Source organism: Idiotropiscis lumnitzeri, chromosome 3 (genome assembly GCF_059441095.1).
Source record: "Idiotropiscis lumnitzeri isolate Australia: NSW breed Sydney's pygmy pipehorse chromosome 3, RoL_Ilum_1.0, whole genome shotgun sequence".
NCBI lineage: Eukaryota > Metazoa > Chordata > Actinopteri > Syngnathiformes > Syngnathidae > Idiotropiscis > Idiotropiscis lumnitzeri.
This window is the reverse complement of record NC_142393.1, coordinates 31821560-31841407: the sequence shown is the minus strand read 5'-3', so window position 1 is coordinate 31841407 and position 19848 is coordinate 31821560. Positions and strand designations below refer to the sequence as shown.

At 41.7% G+C, this 19848-nt stretch overlaps 3 protein-coding genes across 5 annotated transcripts in view; 2 read left to right on the top strand and 1 right to left on the bottom strand.

Annotated features, from left to right (window-relative positions):
- retreg2 (reticulophagy regulator family member 2) lies at positions 1-13366 on the top strand. The gene is made up of 9 exons (XM_088290394.1): positions 1-320; positions 732-835; positions 6143-6173; positions 6359-6488; positions 6710-6794; positions 6898-7035; positions 7151-7239; positions 8289-8424; positions 10269-13366. The coding sequence occupies exons 1-9, from the start codon at positions 67-69 to the stop codon at positions 11039-11041; spliced, it is 1740 nt and encodes a 579-aa protein (XP_088146520.1). The 5' UTR covers positions 1-66; the 3' UTR covers positions 11042-13366.
- Positions 11989-18717, bottom strand: mdh1b (malate dehydrogenase 1B, NAD (soluble)). Of its 2 annotated transcripts, none has more exons than XM_088290395.1 (10): positions 18550-18717; positions 17912-18024; positions 17706-17840; positions 17470-17612; positions 17227-17395; positions 15918-16257; positions 15706-15847; positions 12876-13051; positions 12661-12796; positions 11989-12578 (listed from the first exon to the last, which is right to left on the bottom strand). In XM_088290395.1, exons 1-10 carry the CDS (start codon positions 18569-18571, stop codon positions 12530-12532), a joined length of 1425 nt encoding a protein of 474 aa, XP_088146521.1. In that variant the 5' UTR covers positions 18572-18717; the 3' UTR covers positions 11989-12529. The 2 variants fall into 2 exon arrangements, with proteins under 2 accessions (XP_088146521.1, XP_088146522.1); XM_088290396.1 differs by having other exon boundaries at positions 17227-17359.
- A 191-nt stretch (positions 18718-18908) lies between these two features.
- The window catches only part of fastkd2 (FASTK mitochondrial RNA regulator 2), a 12760-nt gene continuing 11820 nt past the window's right edge, over positions 18909-19848 (top strand). For both annotated transcript variants that reach the window (XM_088292319.1, XM_088292318.1), the window contains exon 1: positions 18909-19848. This exon is cut by the window's right edge and continues 47 nt beyond it. In XM_088292319.1, coding sequence (XP_088148445.1) covers positions 19266-19848 — 583 coding nt within the window. In that variant the 5' untranslated portion in view covers positions 18909-19265.

The window sequence follows — 19848 nt, the reverse complement described above, 5'->3', positions numbered from 1 at the left end:
TTGACCCTGAGTTCGCCATACACCCCGTGATCTCCAAAACAACACAACAAAGTGTCGCAAAGAAACATGGCGAGCTTCGACGAGTCACGAAGACGCCCCTCCATTACATCCTCTTCGGTGGCCCTAGAAGCCCTGTTTCCCGCTGGCACATCGGAGCACTCTTGCGGCGAAGTTAACCCAGAGCTCGAGCGATTGCGGGAGCGCCTTCAAGACTGGCTATCGCCGTACGAGCCTGCGCTGCTGTGGCTTCAGCGGCTGCTGGTGTGGGAGAGGCCGCTGTACAGCATCGCGGTCGCGCTCACGCTAAACACGTTATTCTGGTAAGGCCTCGTCGAGGCTGTTCAAGACGAAGCCGCTGGCAGCTCGATAATGTTGCAGAGATGTGCGAACTCAACGTCAGTCATGATGTGAATGGGAGGATAATACGGCTAATCCAATTTTTAGCCGAATGCCAGCACGGCTTCGTTCAAAGCGTCGACACCGCGGTCCTACAAGTCCGACATTACGACACTGCTTCGACATTAGAGCGCAGATAAAAATCGACCGAGTAATTTGTGTTGATGCCCAGTTTGTCTGTTATTAAAGGGGGTTAACTTTGATGAATGGGCCTAGTTAAATATCACCTGTCACCGATGGGTTGGGCACTGGGATGCTGAGGATACCTCAGTAAATAATTGCATGGAAGAGTCGCTCTGTCTGTTACTCAAGTGTTCATTGTGTGCCTTTCACAGGCTCCTATCGTACACTTCCCTGCGCCCGCTATTCCTGTTGAGTGTGTCCCTTCTGGGGCTGATGCTGCTGGAGAGATGGAAGCCCAAGTTGGTCACCGTTACTAGTAAGAAAAGGCATTCGTGTCTATGAATTTTTATGCTCAAAATGGAACATTGCCACGTTTACTGTTGCTGATCCAATTAAGTTATATGAATGTGGAAAACATGTTACCACAACCTAATGGTAGTAATACAGGATGTATGACAGAGTTTCATTCCAATGCGGACCAAATTGGTGTCCAGCAGCTAGAGCTGGAAAGTTGCAATGAAAGTAGATATTTGTATGCAAAAGGCATCTCGCCCATTATTGATTTAACACTTACGTGTGTAGTTGATAATTCTATTCAAGGTTGATAATGGTTCATTTAGAACGATGCGATCCGAAATTATTCAGTGGATGGAATCCAATCAGTATTTTTTAGTAATGTGCATGAATGGGTGGTAGTTCTGACTTTTGTATGAGTGGGCATGGCAAATTAAAAATCAAATCATTATTTGGAGACTCTGATGAGATGTTTTTGACATCACCGTTTTGTTTACATGATAACTGTTAGGGCAAATCCACATTCTATGACAATTACAAAACCACTTGACTCATCTTAAAAGAAAATGTGTATGGAGTCCTTACACATGAAATCATATCTAATGTTTTTTTGACAAAGCTCTGAATCTCTTCATGGCACCCCTGCAAATCTTCTACGGTGATTTAACATCAAGCAAACACAAATGCGTGTGTTGATCCTGGGGCTTTCCCCCTCCAGTTGCAAGTTCAAATGCCAACAACGCAAAAAGTTGCCACGCTGAACAAAACATTTTGAAATGCTTCTGGGGCTTTTCAAAGGCAGTTGACGTAAAGACTCTGCACACTTTAATGCTGACAGCACGACAGTTGCAGTTCCAAATGATCACTTTTTTTAAAAGCCAGGTTGAGTCAAGTTTGTTGTTCCAGCCAGCCAAAATTGCTACTGTGGTTCTGATGTCCAAAATCTATGTCCATGGAGAGAGATTTGTCTAAAATTTCATGTTTCTAGAAAGAAAAATCGCATGCTGCTCTACAAAGTTTAAGTTTAATCAGAAAAGTTGAATATTTAAACATGAGAACCAGTTGGCCGTTCATTTTTAAGTGGAAATGTTTTTTTGTCTTCAGTACTCATAACCAAGAATTTTTTTAAAATTTTTTATCTGTTTTTTCTAATCCAAATACGGCTTATTCCAAAGAATTTTCATTCAGATAGCCGAATACCAAAATATTCATAGCTGCCGCTAATGCTGGGCGATATGGAAGGAAATCTTCTATCACAATATAGACCATTTTATATCACAATAACAATATAATACAATAATTTCAACTAGTCCATAAAAAAAACTCAACAACACACTTTGATTACTTCCCTTTTCACACTTCATTAAATATAAACAGAAGCAACGTAGCCTACGTATTTCACGGCGCTCTCGCTACTCGCGTGCGTCATCAATAAACATCAGCGGGCCCACCCTGATGCCGTTCACGTAGTAGCGGGAGACTTTAATAAGGCCAATTTAAAGACTGTACTCCCAGAGTTTCACCAGCATGTCAAGTGCCCAACGAGGGGAGACAACACTCTCGACCATGTGTACTCGAACATCAAGCACGCATACAGGGCCCTCCCACTCGCCCCCCTCGGCCAGTCAGACCACCTGTCCTTGCAGCTCGCACCTGCATACACCCCTCTCAGGCGCAGATTCAGGCCCACCACAAAGACTGTGAAAACCTGGCGTGACGATGCCATGAGTGAATTACAGGACTGCTTTCAAGACACAAACTGGGACTTCTTTGATCATCAGGACCTTGATGTCTACACACATTGTGTACTGGACGACATCAAGTTCTGCATGGAAACTGTGTCCCTACACAGGACTATACGGACCTTCCCAAATGCGAAGCCCTGGATGTCCAGCAGGGTTCGCTCTCTCCTCAAGGCCCGTGACGCTGCCTTCAGGTCAGGCGACAAAGCCCAGTACAGGGTGGCTCGTGCTGACCTGAGCAAAGGCATCAAGCTAGCCAAGGCAACCTACAAGGGGAGGCTGGAGGCCCACCTTGCCAGTAACAGACCACGGGAGGTGTGGCAGGGTCTACGGAGCATCACCAACTTCCGTGGCAGCAGCACGACCTCTGCAGACCCGAGTGCATCGCTGTCAGAGGAGCTTAACTGCTTCTTTGCTCGCTTTGACTCGCCCCAACCGTCACACCCCCGCACTTCATGCTCCAACTCCCCCCCACTCACCGTAGAGGAACACGATGTGAGGCGCGCGCTCCTGGCTGTTAACCCCAGGAAAGCTACTGGACCCGACGGAATACCAGGCAAGGTCCTCAAAACATGTGCCCACCAACTGTCACATGTATTCTGCAGGATCTTCAACCGCTCCCTGGCTCAAGCAGTCATCCCCTCCTGCTTGAAAACTTCCACCATTATTCCTGTCCCCAAAAAGTCACCAGCCGTCCACCTGAATGACTACCGTCCTGTTGCTCTCACACCAGTCATCATGAAGTGCTTCGAGAGGCTGGTTCTCCAGCACATCAGGGACTGCCTTCCTCCCACACTGGACCCCTACCAGTTTGCATACCGGGCTAACAGATCCACTGAGGACGCCATCGACACTGCTCTGCATGTTGTGCTGGGCCACCTGGAACAACAGCAGAGCTATGCAAGGATGCTCTTTGTGGACTACAGCTCGGCATTCAACACGATCATCCCAGACATCCTCGTCGCCAAACTGGACATTCTCTGCCTCCCTGCCCTCACACGCATCTGGATTAAGGACTTTCTGACCAACAGACCCCAGACTGTGTTGCTCGGCCCCTACACGTCCTCCACCAGCATGCTGAGCACCGGTTCCCCTCAAGGATGCGTGCTGAGCCCTCTCCTGTACGCCCTCTACACCTACGACTGCAGCCCGGCCCACGGCAACAACACCATCGTCAAGTTTGCTGACGACACGACAGTGGTCGGTCTGATCTTGGAAGGTGACGAGACAGCCTACAGAGAGGAGGTAAAGAGACTGACAGCTTGGTGCAAGGACAACAGACTGCACCTTAACACTGCAAAAACAAAGGAGATTGTCGTCGACTTCAGGAGGAACAAGACGGTGCCGCCCCCCCTCTGCATCGAAGGCGCGTGTGTGGAGAGGGTCCACACGTTCAAGTTCCTGGGAGTACAGATCTCCGACGACCTTTCTTGGACTCACAACACCACAGCAGTGGTAAAGAAGGTCCACCAGCGTCTGCACTTCCTGAGAGTCCTCAGGAAATTCAACCTGGACAGGAAGCTGCTGCTAGCCTTCTACCACTCGTCCATCGAGAGCCTGTTGACGTACTGTGTCTCCACCTGGTACAGCGGCTGCACTGAGGCGGACAGAGTGAGGCTCCAGAGGACAGTCAAAACAGCGCAAAGGATTATTGGCTGCCCTCTCCCCTCACTGTCGGACATCTACACTGCCCGGTGCCTCAGAAGGGCTCTCAACATCGTCAAAGACAATACCCACCCAAACTCACACCTGTTCGACCTGTTGCCCTCTGGCAGGCGCTACAGATGCATCAAATCGAGGACCAATAGACTGAGAAACAGTTTCTTTCCGAGAGCCATCTCCATTCTGAACTCTCACACACACACGAGAACACCCTTACCTTGCAGAACAGCATCGTGATGTGTTTTTATATACCCTATTCAATACTAAATTCCATTGCACTCTCTTATTTATTTATCTAATTTACATATTTGTCTGTATTATTGTTGTATTGCACTGGAGAGGGGAGCCCTCTCATCTCGTTGCACACTTGAGTACAATGACAATAAAGGGATTTCTAATTCTAATTCTAAATACATTTTAGGTTTTAGAGTTCATCAACCAGTTGTGGGGATAATGTTTTGGATTTGTGTTGACATATAGCCTGAAACACGTTATTGATTGAAAAGCGTAATCTTTGAGGCATTAATCTGTTGGGGGGGGTGGGTATTACGTTGCACTGGGAACACTGCATTTCCTTGGAGGTCAAAACATGTTTAAAAATATTGCCGTCATGTAAAATCCCATTAGTGGGTTGTTCGTGAAGCAGCAATCGTCTCAATTGGAACATCTTCATCATCGCAAGTGTTAGGAACATAATGGTGGATTGGTGATCTTAGTTTAGCTTCTGTCATCCACTGTTCTCTTGTCTGCCGACTTGAGGCGATGCAGTCACAGACAAACCAACTTAATCAAGAAATATTTAAACACCTTTATCATTCCGAGTGCTTCAAAGAACATGCACTTAAGTCCTTCAGAAGTCTGATGTGATTGAATCTAATATTTTCTTGCATTGATACAATTGATTGCCTTTAGAGATTGAGTTGGAGTTTAGGAATAAATCCAATACGTTAATGTAATAGATGCATCATTACACCCAAGGCTTGAAATGTTCTTCTTTTTTGTCTTTGCAAAGCAGTTTTGTGAATCAAATATTTAATTTCAGGAGCATTTTTTTAAATTTGAGAGCAACCTTCAAATTTTGTTTTTGAATGTAAATCCCAGTCAACTGAAGCAAGAGTTTTATGAAACAATAAAAAATATCTCAATGTAATGAATAAACATTTTTTTAATATACGGAAAAACACTTCTTACTTCTTAAATGCACATTGTGTATAACTGTAAACTGTATTTTCTTGTCTAGAAGCAAAGCTAAATTTCATCCATCCAATATCTGTTCCGCTTATCCTCACAAGGGTCGCGGGCAAAGCTATATTGATTTAAAAAAATCTCTGCTGTAATCTAATTATATGAAATAAAATGTATTAAAAGTCATTTAAAAATGTTTCCTTTATTTAGTCCATATAGAGCTGAAAAAAAAGTCTCAAAAAATGACTTAAAGAAACAAAAAGCTGCACCCACGTAACTTTTGTATCAATAAAGCAATGAGAAAAAAAAAACAATCAATTGCAGGCTCGTTCAAATGTACAATGAGAATGGCTTCATATAACAGCACAATTTTTCACGGTAGGTATTTGAATCTCGGTTTTGCTCTTAAATATTTACTAATGAGTGTTATGTTTACTAATATATAATTTTGACACAAAAACAATTTTGCAAAACCGCTTATTTCGACCCTTGACACCACTCGAATATCTCCATATTGTATTTGTACACCATTCTTTGCATGCTGTTCGTAAACTGAGCAGTTACCCTGAAATTGATCAGGGAGAGCTGTACAATCTGATGATAGATTGTCTCCTTAAAGTTGATTGTGAACATAGTTTTCTACTATTTTGATGTGTTGATTGCAGTTGCTATACAGTACATTGTATTTGTTTGCAATTTAAATATGTATGAATCTAAACTTATTTTTCTGATTACTCTAGTTCCACGGGTCGAGGTTTCCCCCGTTCAGAGGTATGCACATCGGAGAGTGGAAATTATTTTGTGTCACTGATTGTCCCTTTTGTGTGTTCTTGTATAGGCTGTGATAATATGAACATGAAGTATCACAAGGCATTTTAAGCACCACCCGGAGAGAAATTGTGTCTCTTTCTCATTGTTATTGTTGTATGTCTCACTGTGTGCATGTGTATGTGCAGTGAATCGATGAGCACGAAGCAGCGTCTGCTCAGCGTTCCTGAGCTCAGTCACCACCTTGCGGAAAGCTACTTGACGTGTTGTCTGTTCCTGCACGAGACATTGCAATACAAACGACAGAATCACGGCAAGGTAAAACACAGTTTGAGTACTGGTATCATTGGACTGTAAAGTATGTGTTTTTTATTTGTTTGTTTGTTTGGGTAATAACTCTAAAATTCAAGGTTTCATATGATTTTTCTCATAAGTGAGGTCACAGACTTGCTGTGCACCTGCAGAGCTGTTGCTCATTCACTACCTTTGCAGCTTGAAGACACAGACAGACACAACTTATATCTGATTTTATTTTTCAGTTCTGTGCAATGATGTGCAGCGGCTGTTTTGCACTTGCTGTTGTTGGACATTATGTTCCAGGAATCATGATCTCCTATATTATTGGTGAGTCATATTTTGTCATTCAGTTTTTTTTATGACATGAACAATTGTTTTATTAAATGGACCTGCATGCAGCGCTCATTTCCCTTGCTTTGAATTCCTTCAGGTCTTAGTGTAATTCTGTGGCCACTCGTGGTGTACCACGAACTGATCCAAAGGATGTACACCGGCCTGGAGCCCATCCTAATGAAATTGGATTACAGCATGAAGGGAGAAACAGAGCGTCGCAAGCATGACAAGAGGAGTGAGCACCATCCGTTGCAAACAGTATCTACAAAGCTGTAGTACTGCATCTCTTTTTTGTGGCTGTTGCGTGTCCTAATATTGACCTTTTGAAACACTTGTGTTTCTCAACCCAGAGGTGAAGAAGGAGTTAGAGGAGGGTGACGAGCCAAGAGCTGAAACTGAGAGTGAAAGTGAGGAAGAGCTCTCCTGTTTTGCCCCAACGGTATGGACCTCCGTGAATTCTGTACAGCAGCCATGTCATGTCTGTTATCCTAGCCTCAGCCCATCCAAGATGGCTTCGTCTTTATTCTGAGTGAAAGGAACATACACACATGTAGGCGCAGCACAAGCAGACACACAGCCAAAAATCAATAAATAAAAGAACTGACACACGTGCACATTGTGGTGATGGTTAAATAAAAACAATTTGAGAAACATGTCATTGCAGTCTGTGGGAAGGTATACAACACTTTTTAAAATTTTATTCATTTGGCTTAGAAGGGGGGGGTGCTTCTTCTTTGTTGTCTTTAGAATAAGTGTGTGCAGTCATGTGACTGACTGGTGCCAGTTGATTGGTGGAATGGAGGCAAGTCTAACCAGTCTTTGGCATCCATGGAGGAAGTCTCTCTTGAGTCGGAACCAAAAAAGCAATTATTGACTAATAAATAAAAGTATCTTGCGGAATCTTTCTATGTAACATAAACACTCAAGTAAAAGTAAAAAGTATGTTGCATTAAAACTGCTCTGTTAGTAAAAATTATCTGAGTAACTGGAACTTGGTAAATGTAGTACATTACTACCCACCTCTGTATATTTTGTAATCGTACTAACCTTACAAAAACCAAAGCATTTCAATTGCGCAAATTAATATCAATGCTTCAGAGAGTAAATTGATCACAAAATTAGTCAAATTTTTACTTAGCATTGACATGCACGCATATATAGTGCTCTGCAAACATTTTGGTGCCACTGGCCATTTTCATATGGAGATTTTCTATGGACAGATATTTGTGCCACTAGAAACTGAATATTTGAATTTAAAACGGAATATTTGAATTGAAAACTGAATATTTATATTGAAAACTGAATTATTGAATTACAAACTGAATTATTGAATAACAATTGTGTATTTATTGATTAATTTTAATCAGAATTTTCCATTTACAATTCATGTAATTCAATAATTCAGTTTTCAATTCTACTTGGTACCTAAAGAAAATTCGAGGAGCAAAGCAATGTGTATGTATTTGTCATTGTGGTTGTCTTGCTCAGGTGGATGTTAAGACTACGGCTCTGGCTATGGCCATCACCGACTCAGAGTTGTCTGACGAAGAGGCTTCTATATTGGAGAGCGGCGGCTTCTCCGTTTCTAGAGCCACGACCCCCCAACTGACAGATGTCTCTGAAGGTAAATGTTGTTTGCGTTAAATTGATACTTGGAATACTCAGATATAAATAGCCTTTCTCTTTGGAGGAAGGGTTAATGTCGAAGCCAAAAACAATTCAAAACACAGCATTCCTCAAAGTGTGTTTTGTAAGTTTCAAGGTCTGTGTGTCACACTTCTAGAGTGATTACAGTAAACTACAATATAGAACAGTACGAAGTTCAACTATTAAAATAGTAGTAATATTATCAACCAAATAAATGACCACAGACAAAACAATAAGTTTTAACTGCCGGCTTAATTTAGTGAATAACAAAGGTTTAGCAAACAAATGACATACAATTTACGCACAATATACTTCAAGGAATATGTTTCTCCTCTTCTGTCAAGTGAATTTTTCGTTATCAATCTCCTTTTCTTTTAAACTATTATTTAGTTTGGAAAATGAAGTTCTCAACCCTGATTGTTGTTTTAATAATTTCTAATTTTATGTTCAAATCTTACTCAATCTATACTCTACTACATTACCTCACTTTTGTTTTGAATAAAGTTCAGTAAAAGGTAAGCATTTTGTTTGATCAGTTAAGTCCACCTTAAAGTCTCAACCATTTTCCTGTATATTGTTTGAACAATCAATATTCCAATAATACCATTAGAGTATTATCATATATGGTTGACAAAAATAAATGTGACACAATGTACAAAACTCAAAAAACAATTCACCAAAAGACTGAATTGATCCCAATATTCAAATGTCTCTTGTTCAAATTATTTCTGTTCCTCTGGTTGTCCTGAATAGTCAATCCGGAGTTCTGGGAATCCACTGCAGTGTAGCAGAGTAGAAAACGGATTGATCCTACCAGGTTGATAAAATAATATAACGTCCTGCTATTGCTCTCCGTTCCTGCGTGAGAAACAGTTCAAGGGGCTCGTGGGTGTCTCGCCATCTTATGTCTTCCACTGAGAATACAGCTCCCTTAATTAGTTCAGAGGTTTTTGAACCAAACGTTAATGGCCTATCATAACAACAAAATAATACTAAAAAATAACTTAAATAATACTAATGCTAACCAGGTAGCATCAAATACAAATTAAAGTCATTTTTTTTAATGAAATCGATGCTAACTCAAATGACGCAGTTTCAATAATGGAGGCGGCAGTTGAGGAATGAAAAACATCGCAAGGACACTACGACCAGCATTCAATTGAGCATCAATTCACCTTTTACAGCCATCACTTAAAAGAAAACAATATACATTCAACACATTAGCTTTCTTTTTCCACCATTTGACAATACAATACTGTAAATTGTTCTCTGCATAAAGTAAAATGAAAGTCTGAAACTCACAAAGACCCATTCAGTAATTAGTACATCACCAATTGAGGGACAGGTTGGAAAAACTAAAGAATTACTCCTTCAAAGTACAAAAATAGCATTAAATTGCTCTGTTTTTCTTTTAACTGTAGTTCTATACGGACTTACTGCACATTCAGCTTCATTTGCAAGTATGAGAAGAATAAAATAAAGTGCGCTTTTCTAGTCACGTGAATAACGGCATTACGTTGCTACGTGCCCTTCAAAATAAAAGCCTTTATATAGGGCTACATCATTTTGAAGAATTACAAAAACATTAATTAAACAAATGTATTTACCAGTTTTTTAACATGTTTCTAAGTCATGTCGATCCTTTTAGCATCTACAATTAATATTTCCCTAAACACTGTTTTTAATAACAGGCTCTTATTTTATGAGGCTATGTTAACCTGGGTTACATGTGACATGGAGACAAAACATAGGTTAGCTGTGTGCGATCCTTTGGAACGCGGTTATCTCCTTAAAATATTGTTACATGTCCCCTCTTTTCAGACCTGGATCAGCAGAGTTTACACAGTGACCCAGAAGAGTCCTACCTGCGAGATCTGCCTGAGTTTCCCTCCATTGAAGAGTTTCCATCCTTGGAGCGCAACCTCCTCCGCTTTCCGTTGCAAGGCTCGGGCCAAAGTGACCGATCCCGGGCGAGCGCCCCCGCAGAGGGTGAGGCGTTGAGCCCCGCCAGCCTCCTCATCCAGCACCTTGCATCCCCGCTGCACTTTGTGAACACTCATTTCAACGGGCACGGGAGACCGCCTGGTGGCGAGGTGGACGTGTTGCCGGCCGCAGGGGAAGGAGCATTGGGTCAGGGAGGAGAGGAGGAGGGAGCTACTGTTACCCAGGGTGCGCAACAGTCGATTGAGGCCCTAAGTGAGGAGATTGTGAGCACAGCCATCTCCACTGTGGTGCAAAACACTTTGTCAGCGCTGCTACGCTCGAGTGAGGCCAGCGAGGAACCTGTCCTGGCTGAGTTCCTCCCTCATGAATCCCCCCCAGGCATAATGGAGACCTTCAACCAACCCTCTGACACCGCTAGCCCCACACTAGCAACGGTGACGGGGCCTGACGAGGACCTGGAGACCATAACCACAGAGAGCGTCACTGGTGATGACATGCACGATGATACACTGGTTGCGACCGAGGAAGAGGATTTTGAGATTCTGGACCAAAGTGAACTCGAGCAGGCGGATGAGGGGCTGGACCTCAGCCCTGAAAGATTGCTGGTCGGGGGAGCCTCCGGAGCTCCGCAGCATCAACATCAGTCATAGCTTCCCCTTTGACACCCCCCCCCCCAATCTAATGTGTTTTGTTTTTAATTTGTCCATCACAATTGCATCATACACACCATTACATCCAAAGGAGCATTTGACGCTTTCGGTGCCTGACAGCAGTTTGAGCTGTCAGCATTTCAAATCTGGCCTCTAAGCGTTGCAATTTGCTTTGTAAGCAAATTCCCCATGTTGAGAAAACCTGCTGTCAGAAGCAGATGTTTGTCCAGATGTCGTTACAGAGATTAGGGTTACAATGCAGTGAGTATGTAAATTATTTCATTTAACTGTCAGATGGTATATTTAGCTGAGGGTGAATTCAAATGTTTATTACCTCTTTAAAGATGTTGGTGACATTAGTCTAATTATTAATATTAAAGCAAAATTATTTGCTTTGTGTAATCGGGCACATTGAGTCATAGTTGCGCTTTCACTTGTTGCCTGGAAAAGGAAACTTTGACAGTGTTGGATGTTGAAAAGTAGGTCTTTGCCCACACACATAAGTGACTTAAACAACTTTCCTCTGTGGTTGATGCCTCGTTTTGACTAATATTTGCGAGTAGAATCAAATTTTATGCAACAGCTGAGATTGAGTTCTTGTAGTCATCCATATTTACCAACTAACTACGACAAGTACATTGCATGCCATGCATTACCTATGTACTAACCATGTTCAATTGTCAAGTTTTGGGTTCGGAATAAAGGGTAGGTTTTGCTTTGACCGCTCAGCATCGAAATCTCAGGGGGCAGGGTGTACAAATTGGCTTGCAGCGTTCATTTCCCTACTTGTCCTTGTGAACTGTATTTGTACTAACCTCCAACTTTACCAGCCTCCTTGTGTATATTGCAGAAGTGATTTAGAAAAAGAAATTGTATATTCCTCAAATTCTGCATGTAAAACAACACGCTGCACAATGTGTGGGAAAAAATACATGTGAATGTTTCAGGTAAATGTCCGTTTCTTTAATATTTCCAATGCGGGGAATACATGTTGGGTACGTCCTCATTTTCAATACATGCCAACTGTAAATGGAAAAACAAATATCATATTCAGCGCTTAGCAGACTAATTTGTCTGGTGGCAGGTAGTGTGCTAATGAGATTGCTTCTTTAGCAACAAAAAATTGCAGTTGTTGAACTGTTACCTTCAAGGAATATATTTTCAAAGCTCTCTGTTTTTCCATAAAGTACTCAGTGTGGTCTTTTATATCTTGAAATGACCAAAAACAATTATTGTAATGCTTCAACTTGAAAGGGTTCAGTTATGAAAGTAACTGATGATGATTTGAACAATTGAAAGTGGCATCTGGAAGAAAAGGTTTGGACAAGCAAGGAAATTTACTATATTTGATCGGTGAATTGAACTACAACTTCACACGAGAAAACGAGAGAATAAAAGAACAAACTGAAAAGCATGATGCACTAAAATGTATCTAGTTTGGCCTTCTGTTATTCCATGTAGTGTTTCATTTCAGTCCTGAAGTTTGGGTCAGGCTTTTTGGTGATCTGTTGTGGAGTTCTCGTTGGACATCTTTTCCCTGTGAAGGAAATTCATCATACATTAGTGCTGCTGTTGGTTTGAAGAAGCACAAAAAAAGGTATCTCAGTCAGAATGCTTGCCTGAGATTACTCGCAGAAAGATGAAGTTTCTGCTTCAGTTCATCTCCAACAGTCACGTCGGACACCACGGACCACTTGCCGTCTGTGAAGGTCACTGGCACTGAAAGGACGACATCGCCGGGGAGGTCGTAATGGCCTGCAAGTTGCCCAAATGTTTTAAATGCATATTGTCATCAAAGTGAGCACAATATATTTCTCTCCTTTTAATCTTTCACCTGCACATAAGACCCCCACAGAGAACACCTGACTAGGATTAGAGGTCCCATTCCATGCCTTGAGCAGAGTGAGGATCCCATTGGCAGTTGACATGTCTGTTCCACGACAGGTCTTTGAGATTACAGCTGCCTGCTGGCAACGCACAATATTTTGGAAGTCGCTCTCAAGCCATTCCCTGAACAAAAGAAGTTGGTCAGTGGCTATTTGATTTGGTTGGAATGCTCGGTCTGTAATTCTTGTTTGGGCTTTTTTTTTTAACTCTTGGGTGGCTAGCAGTCTATCAGTTACACAGGATAGACAAATTGTGTTCAAGGGCCAAATTGGGATTGTAGATGATGGGGGGTAAAAATGAGGAGAAATCAATGCATATAGAAGTCGTAATTTTTGTTGATTTAATGAAATTATTTCCAAGGGACTGTCAAAGAATGTTGTTGAGCCTGGCCAAATCTAATGCGAATACAAGTGCAATAATAAACAGGTCATTACACCATTGGAGGATGTTTTCTCTCATGAAATTTCAAATAATCCATGCACAGAATACAGAAACATGCAATTATGTAGTTCTCCAGAGACAAAATATAAGTACTTGGAGTGAATGACATTCTTAAATATTCTATATAATGGCAAATAGCTCTTGGGCACCTCTCTCTCTCTCTGTCGCTCTCTCTCTCTCTCTCTCTCACTCTCTAGTCACTCCCTCTGACTAAGAATTAGCTTATCTAATGTAACAGATTAAATACATTTTCTATCATCTTTTTTGGTAAGATTTTCAATGTCTTCCTCGGAATTGTTAAAACATTTTGTTATGTCACCAATTTTAATTATGCTCTGAAGTTGTCTCTCAACATACTGTGCAGCTGGCTTTTACTAAAACCTTTTTAGCCATCTACTCAAACTCGCTGTTCAGGCTCCATTTGCGGCCCTGTTCTTGACCACAAAAGTTCAATGTGTGCCCCCTCCCCAACACACACACACACACACGTTTTTTGCTGTGTTGCTGCTCTGTATGTTTTATCTGTGTGTTTTAATCATATATGGGGCTACTGCAGCTCAGGCTCATGACTGCTATTGGCAAAACAATTCTGAAGTAAAACCAAGTGGAATAAAGGATACCCGGTCAAAAGAGAAGAGCTGGTGACAGTAATAGCCAATTAAAAAAAATGGAATTGTTGTTCTTGAGTACAGGGGCACCCAGACATGCCTGGAGTGCACAGAGAATGTTGATGTGCGCAAGTAATCAGATGCCATCATTCAAGTAGACAAGCTGAGAAACATGCAAAGTAGTTGAGTGGACTGGGTCACCAAGTTTCACATTCTGAAGAACCTTCAATGTTCTGATTTGTCGTGAATAAAGATTGAGAAGAATGGATTAGTTGTACTTTTTTTGCAAACTTGAACCCCTTTTTTGTGAAATTCTTGATGCGGCCCAGTCACACCAAGTCCCTAGCTTCAGTGGCCTGCACAGAAATTAATCTTGAGAAGATTAAAAAAAACTCATCATAAATAGCATCATTGACCATGGGTAGACCTAAGGTAAGTTCTTGCTTTTTTTAAATATTTTCAGCCATAATGAAGTGTTTGTCAAAAATCTTACTTATAATAGAAAAAGCCATATTTTATTTTTTTATTAGATAGCCTACAGTAGATGAGAGGATATAAAAAAAAAAGGCTTGCTGACTTTGGGCAGTAGGCGAGGTACATACTCAACTGGTTGCCGGCCAATTGCAGGGCACGCATAGACAAACATTCACACTCACAATCACACCTCAGGACATTTTTTAAGTGCTCAATTAACCAACTACACATGATTTGGAATGTGGGAGGAAACCGGAGTAATTGTAGAAAACCCACGCAGGCACAAACAATCATTAGATTTATAAGAATTTAGTTGTACAGGTTATAGGTCACAATGGTGAAGTTTTTTCCAAGATAATTTCTTTGCCTCACAAAAACCTGTCACTGGCACGGAGATGTGTAGACTTTTATACACACTGAAACTAAGTTTATTCTTGACCCAGCAGATAGCATTTACGCTTGAGAGGAAAAAACTAGCATTAAATTGCAATTAGAGTGATTGTCAAAGAAATTAGGTTGTCATATTATCAAGTTTCAAACTATGCTGACAGGTCATTTGATTTTCAAGTGAACATTGTACCCTTGTTATCCAGTGTTAACAGAAGTGCCTGCACTGATAGGAAGAGACAAGCCAGGTGCCCATTCCAGACTGATTCAAAGTAAAAGTGTATGAGATCCAAGGACACAAACTGAAGTCACACTGAGCGTTATGCGAGGGGTGTTTCCATTCTGTATGAGTTGCATATTCAAATTGCTTTGCTGCGATACAATAAAAAACATGCGGGAGCAGGAAGCAGGAGCTTCGCCCCTGACTGCAGGGGGCTGCTCCTTGCGAGTGACAAAGACGATCTTGGCTGGTTGATTCATTCTGTTCAGGCTTGTTTTAATAGAAACTTCCCTGACAGTGATACATTACTGAAATTAAATTTTCTATTAAAAAAAAATAATACTTTCTTTAATTGTATAGGAGTTATTTAGCAATATGGGTTTTAAATATAATAATTACAGGTGCTGTAACAGGGTTGTGCCAAATACAGCAAAATAGCTCATAAAATAGTTGGGCTTTACAAATCAAATTATATGATGGATTTTACCTGTTTTTCATCATAACATTACCAAAAATAAATAAATAAATAAATTGTCTGTTTTTTTCCAAATGTTGAATGCTTAAATGTCCTTCTGTTCTGGAATGATTTCTGTGGCAGAATAATTTTGCTTTTCCAGTGAGTATATACTGTTGGTTTCCTCACTGACCTGTCGTAGATAATCTCAAGCACAGGGTGGGAAAAGAAGGGTGGCCCTTTGATTGGTCCGTCATAATTAAAAACATTTGCCCTCTGCAGATCTATGTAGAAGCTGTCTCCAACATCTCCCCACACAATGACGTCTGTTACCTCTGAAGCAGAACACCACACAGAAAGGGATGTTGACAAGTGAGCACACTAAAATGTAACTGGCATAGCTACCTGAAGTCCTCACTCTGAGCTTGTTGGCGATGGCAGCTCTGGCTTCATTCTCCATTTGGGTTGCAACGGCAACGAAGTGATGGCTGTCAATTGAGCACACCTTCAGTAGAAATGAGCATCTGAGGTTCACAAGCGAACCGCCGGACACAATCACCTTCACGTCCCTATTGGCACTCGCTTGGATCAACCGACCATATTCGGTGTACAGGTCTGCCACTGCTTTTATCTTTTGTTGTTGCTGCACATCCTTTGTATCATTGCCTTCAGACCAGTGGTCATCCAGCAGGAGGATGATCTCAGCTTTCTGGAAAGCTTCTTCGAGGTCTGTGTGAATGGTAACCTGTCCAAACAACAAGCTAGACGTTTGGTTCAATGGTGACAATTAAAAAAAAAAAAAAGATGACATATGTATCAAATCATCTTTCATTGAAGCGATGCTCTATTTACACACACACACACACACACACACACATTGTTTATTCATTTATATACTAACTACTAGCAGTGAGCATGTCATTAATAAAAGATGATTTGAGACATATCTTAATACATGGGTTGCGATCCAATTCAAGGGAGTTTTATGGTTTCATGCAGAGCTGGACAGTCCATCCCGGGGGCAGAATGGTCCACCGGACACCCATTTTTGGGGCGGAGGGTAGGGAAGGTGACAAATTTAAAAAAAGGGAACGATTAACAAAGGACGGAGGTAGATTTTAATCCGGCCCACGAATCATACCTCGTGCCTGTATTTCCTTATTCTGACATCATGTAACCCCCACCTCCCACCTGCTACTGGGGCATATCATTACAAGAGGACGGGGCAATACCATACACAGAGAGAACAGAGGTAATATCAAACCGTTAACCCACTTAGGTCTGACTAAACACTTACCACCATAATACGACCATAATAAAATACGTGGATTTGAATAGTAAACGGGGCGGAACAGGATTGGGGGCAGACAATTTTTATGAATAAGGTCGGAGGGTCGAGCCCGGAAAGCAACACAGATCACAGCCGGAGGGCAGGGGACTGACTGGCAAAAATGGGTCAAGTGGTTTTATGTTCAAATGGAATAATTTGATTCAATTAAGCGGGATTATAATTTGATTCAATATGGTATTGCACAGCTTGAGAGGGTATGATAAAATGAGTTACTTATTGTCATTTTACATACATATGAATAAACTTGTCAGTACTGTAAATGTGACATTTCCTTCAAAGATATATCTCTCCAATAAAAGACAATTCCATACGTATCTCGAGATATGTGAAAGTGAAACGATAAAGGAAAATAGAATTATCTGCCTCATGAAGCAGAGGCAGAGCCAGATCTTCTGTCTCCATCTTCAGTGACTGCAGTTCCTCCTCATTGCCTTGCACATCCAGGAGATGAAGGCTGATGGCAGAGGTTTGGGGCAACACCTCAGGGGAGAGCAGACTGGGGATCAACATGTTGCATGTTGGGTTCAGGGCGCTGGACAAGTACAAATCAGGCCAAGGAGTTGTAGGCACCAAACAGTCTTTTTGTACGGTTCCAGTCTAGTTCACCTGCTGATCCATATGTGAAGGGGTTGGATGAGACTGGCACGATGATGCGCCTCCATAATAAGGTTGAGCTTGGTGTCAAGGTTTTCTTCTGCAATACTCTGCATCATTTCTTCAGACATGTCAGATGTGATGTTGTAGTAATTCTGTTATTTAGGTACAGCACATGACACATATATTACTTACAAACAATATGCTCCACAACATAGTCGAGTGATGAGTCAAATATTGAGGCCAACCTGACAGTGCTCTAAAAAGTCATCAAAGCCCCCTAAGAAGACCCCTTTGCCTCCTTGGTGTACCAATTCTCTCCACACCAGAGGGGACTCTTCGTGTTTCCAGTCATTTCTTATACAAGTGTCTTGTAGCCAATCCTGGAGACCAGCAAGTTGTTAACGAGATCCCAAAACTATTTTTTTTAATATAGACAAACGGCAAAATTTACCTTCCATTCATCTGGGAGGATTGAGATCTTGTGAATGCGGAAATTAGGCAAAGAACGCTTCAACCTGTCAGCCAAAAGTTCTGCTTTGGCATAATATGGACAGTCTGTTCTGCCTGTAAATACATAAAAGTGTAACTATGCGGCCAATAGTTTACGGGATTTTATCTAGGGATGTCAGAGGGGGGGTGAGTATATTTTTTGCACACCACATTTTCAGATTTTATTTGTTCAATAGCCTTCTTCCACTTCACAATAAAAGTCATTTTTGTTAGTCTATTCAATAGCCTGAAACCTGTGGCTCCAGAACCATATGTGCTGTTTTTTTCTCAGACCCACGCAATCCCAACTACTAACGCACACTCCCAGTCTACGTCAAACCCCATTTTTGCACCGGAAGGAAAATACGTTTGTTGACACTGACAGCAGTGAGTTCCAAAATGATGGAGCACGTGAAGGCGAATTATTTGTTTCGCTGGATAATTTAAATGGCGCTTTAATTTTAACAAATACAGGAAAGAATCATTTAGAATGTTATCTGAAGTTTTGAGGTTGCCGTTGCCGACCCCTGGTCGTTTACATGGAATCCTAATTACATAAATTAACAATGGTAGTTGCTTACGCGACATTCATCAACTTACCAGCCAGTACAAACTTTGCCATTTTATTAGAAGAATCTGACTGCAAGGCTTTCGCGGAAAGCAGATGGGGCAACGCACAAAATAATCTAATGTTTTCCAAGGCTCAATAAAGCTCGTTCCGTTTGCAATATCAGTTGCCAGGAAACAGAATGTTCAACAGTAAGTCATCCGGAAGAAACGAAACATAGGGAAAGAAAAATATTCCGTTTACGTTAAGACAGTAAGGATGGCTTGGAAATGAATTTAAAACGATACAATTCATCTTAAAATGTTTTCTTACAATAAAAGGATGACTTTTGCTTCAAACGTTTTATATTTGTCATTTATCGTGGTTCGTTTCATTCGGCCACCAAGGAGCATCACGACATTATGTTTCCAGAGGGACAGATTAAAGCAGTGCAACCCTAAAGATGCGGCACGCTGGGACGGCAATTAATAACAATTAAAAAAAACAACGTAGAACGTTTATAGTACAGACTTTTCGCTCTTAATGACCTAACTTTAAGCCAGTGCTATGTCGGACTGATTATGTGTCGCTTCGCAAGCATCACCTAACAAGAGGTTACAGACTTTTTGTTTGCCGTTAATCTTGCGATCATTGTATTGTAGTTTAGCTCTCATCGGACACGAACCTTGACTAATTAGCTGTGCAAAATATGTAATTAGTCAAAGTGTCTTAATTATTTGAACGCGCTCACTATCTTAGTGGCGAGACAATGTCACTTTGGGTAATACAAGAGGTCATGAAGCGGTCTCTCCGCTCCTACGTTTATTCGGTCAAATACTGCTGCTCGGTAGCAGTTTCAGGCAAAATTTCTTGTTCCTTTAAACAACTTTTGGCACACAGATATGGCACAAGGCAAAGCCATTCGTGGTGGGCGACTAGTTTAAAGAGTTCCGTGAGATTCCATTCCCAGGATTCCAATTTTGGACGAGAGAAAACTAAGGTCGTCACTACGCCAGCGGCGGGGTCCTTAGTTCTGGATGAGATCCAGCACGCCTTAGGCCAGAGACACAAGGGGTCCCCTTTCTTGGAGCTCCTGCAACACTGTGCCTCACCATCAGATGTGCTTGAGCTCAGCCAACAAAATGCGCCTACCCCTCGACAAATGAGCAGCTGCCTCACACGTATGTGGGTCAGCACCAAGAAGATGTCGGATGAGCAGCGGCGCTGTGAGCTGCAGCTGATGTTCGAACATCCTGCATTGGAACAGCTGCTGCAAAACGCCATGGCCAGTGTAGGGTCCATGCAAAATAAAGACTTGGCTTACTCTCTGTTAGCTATGGTGAATCTAGGTG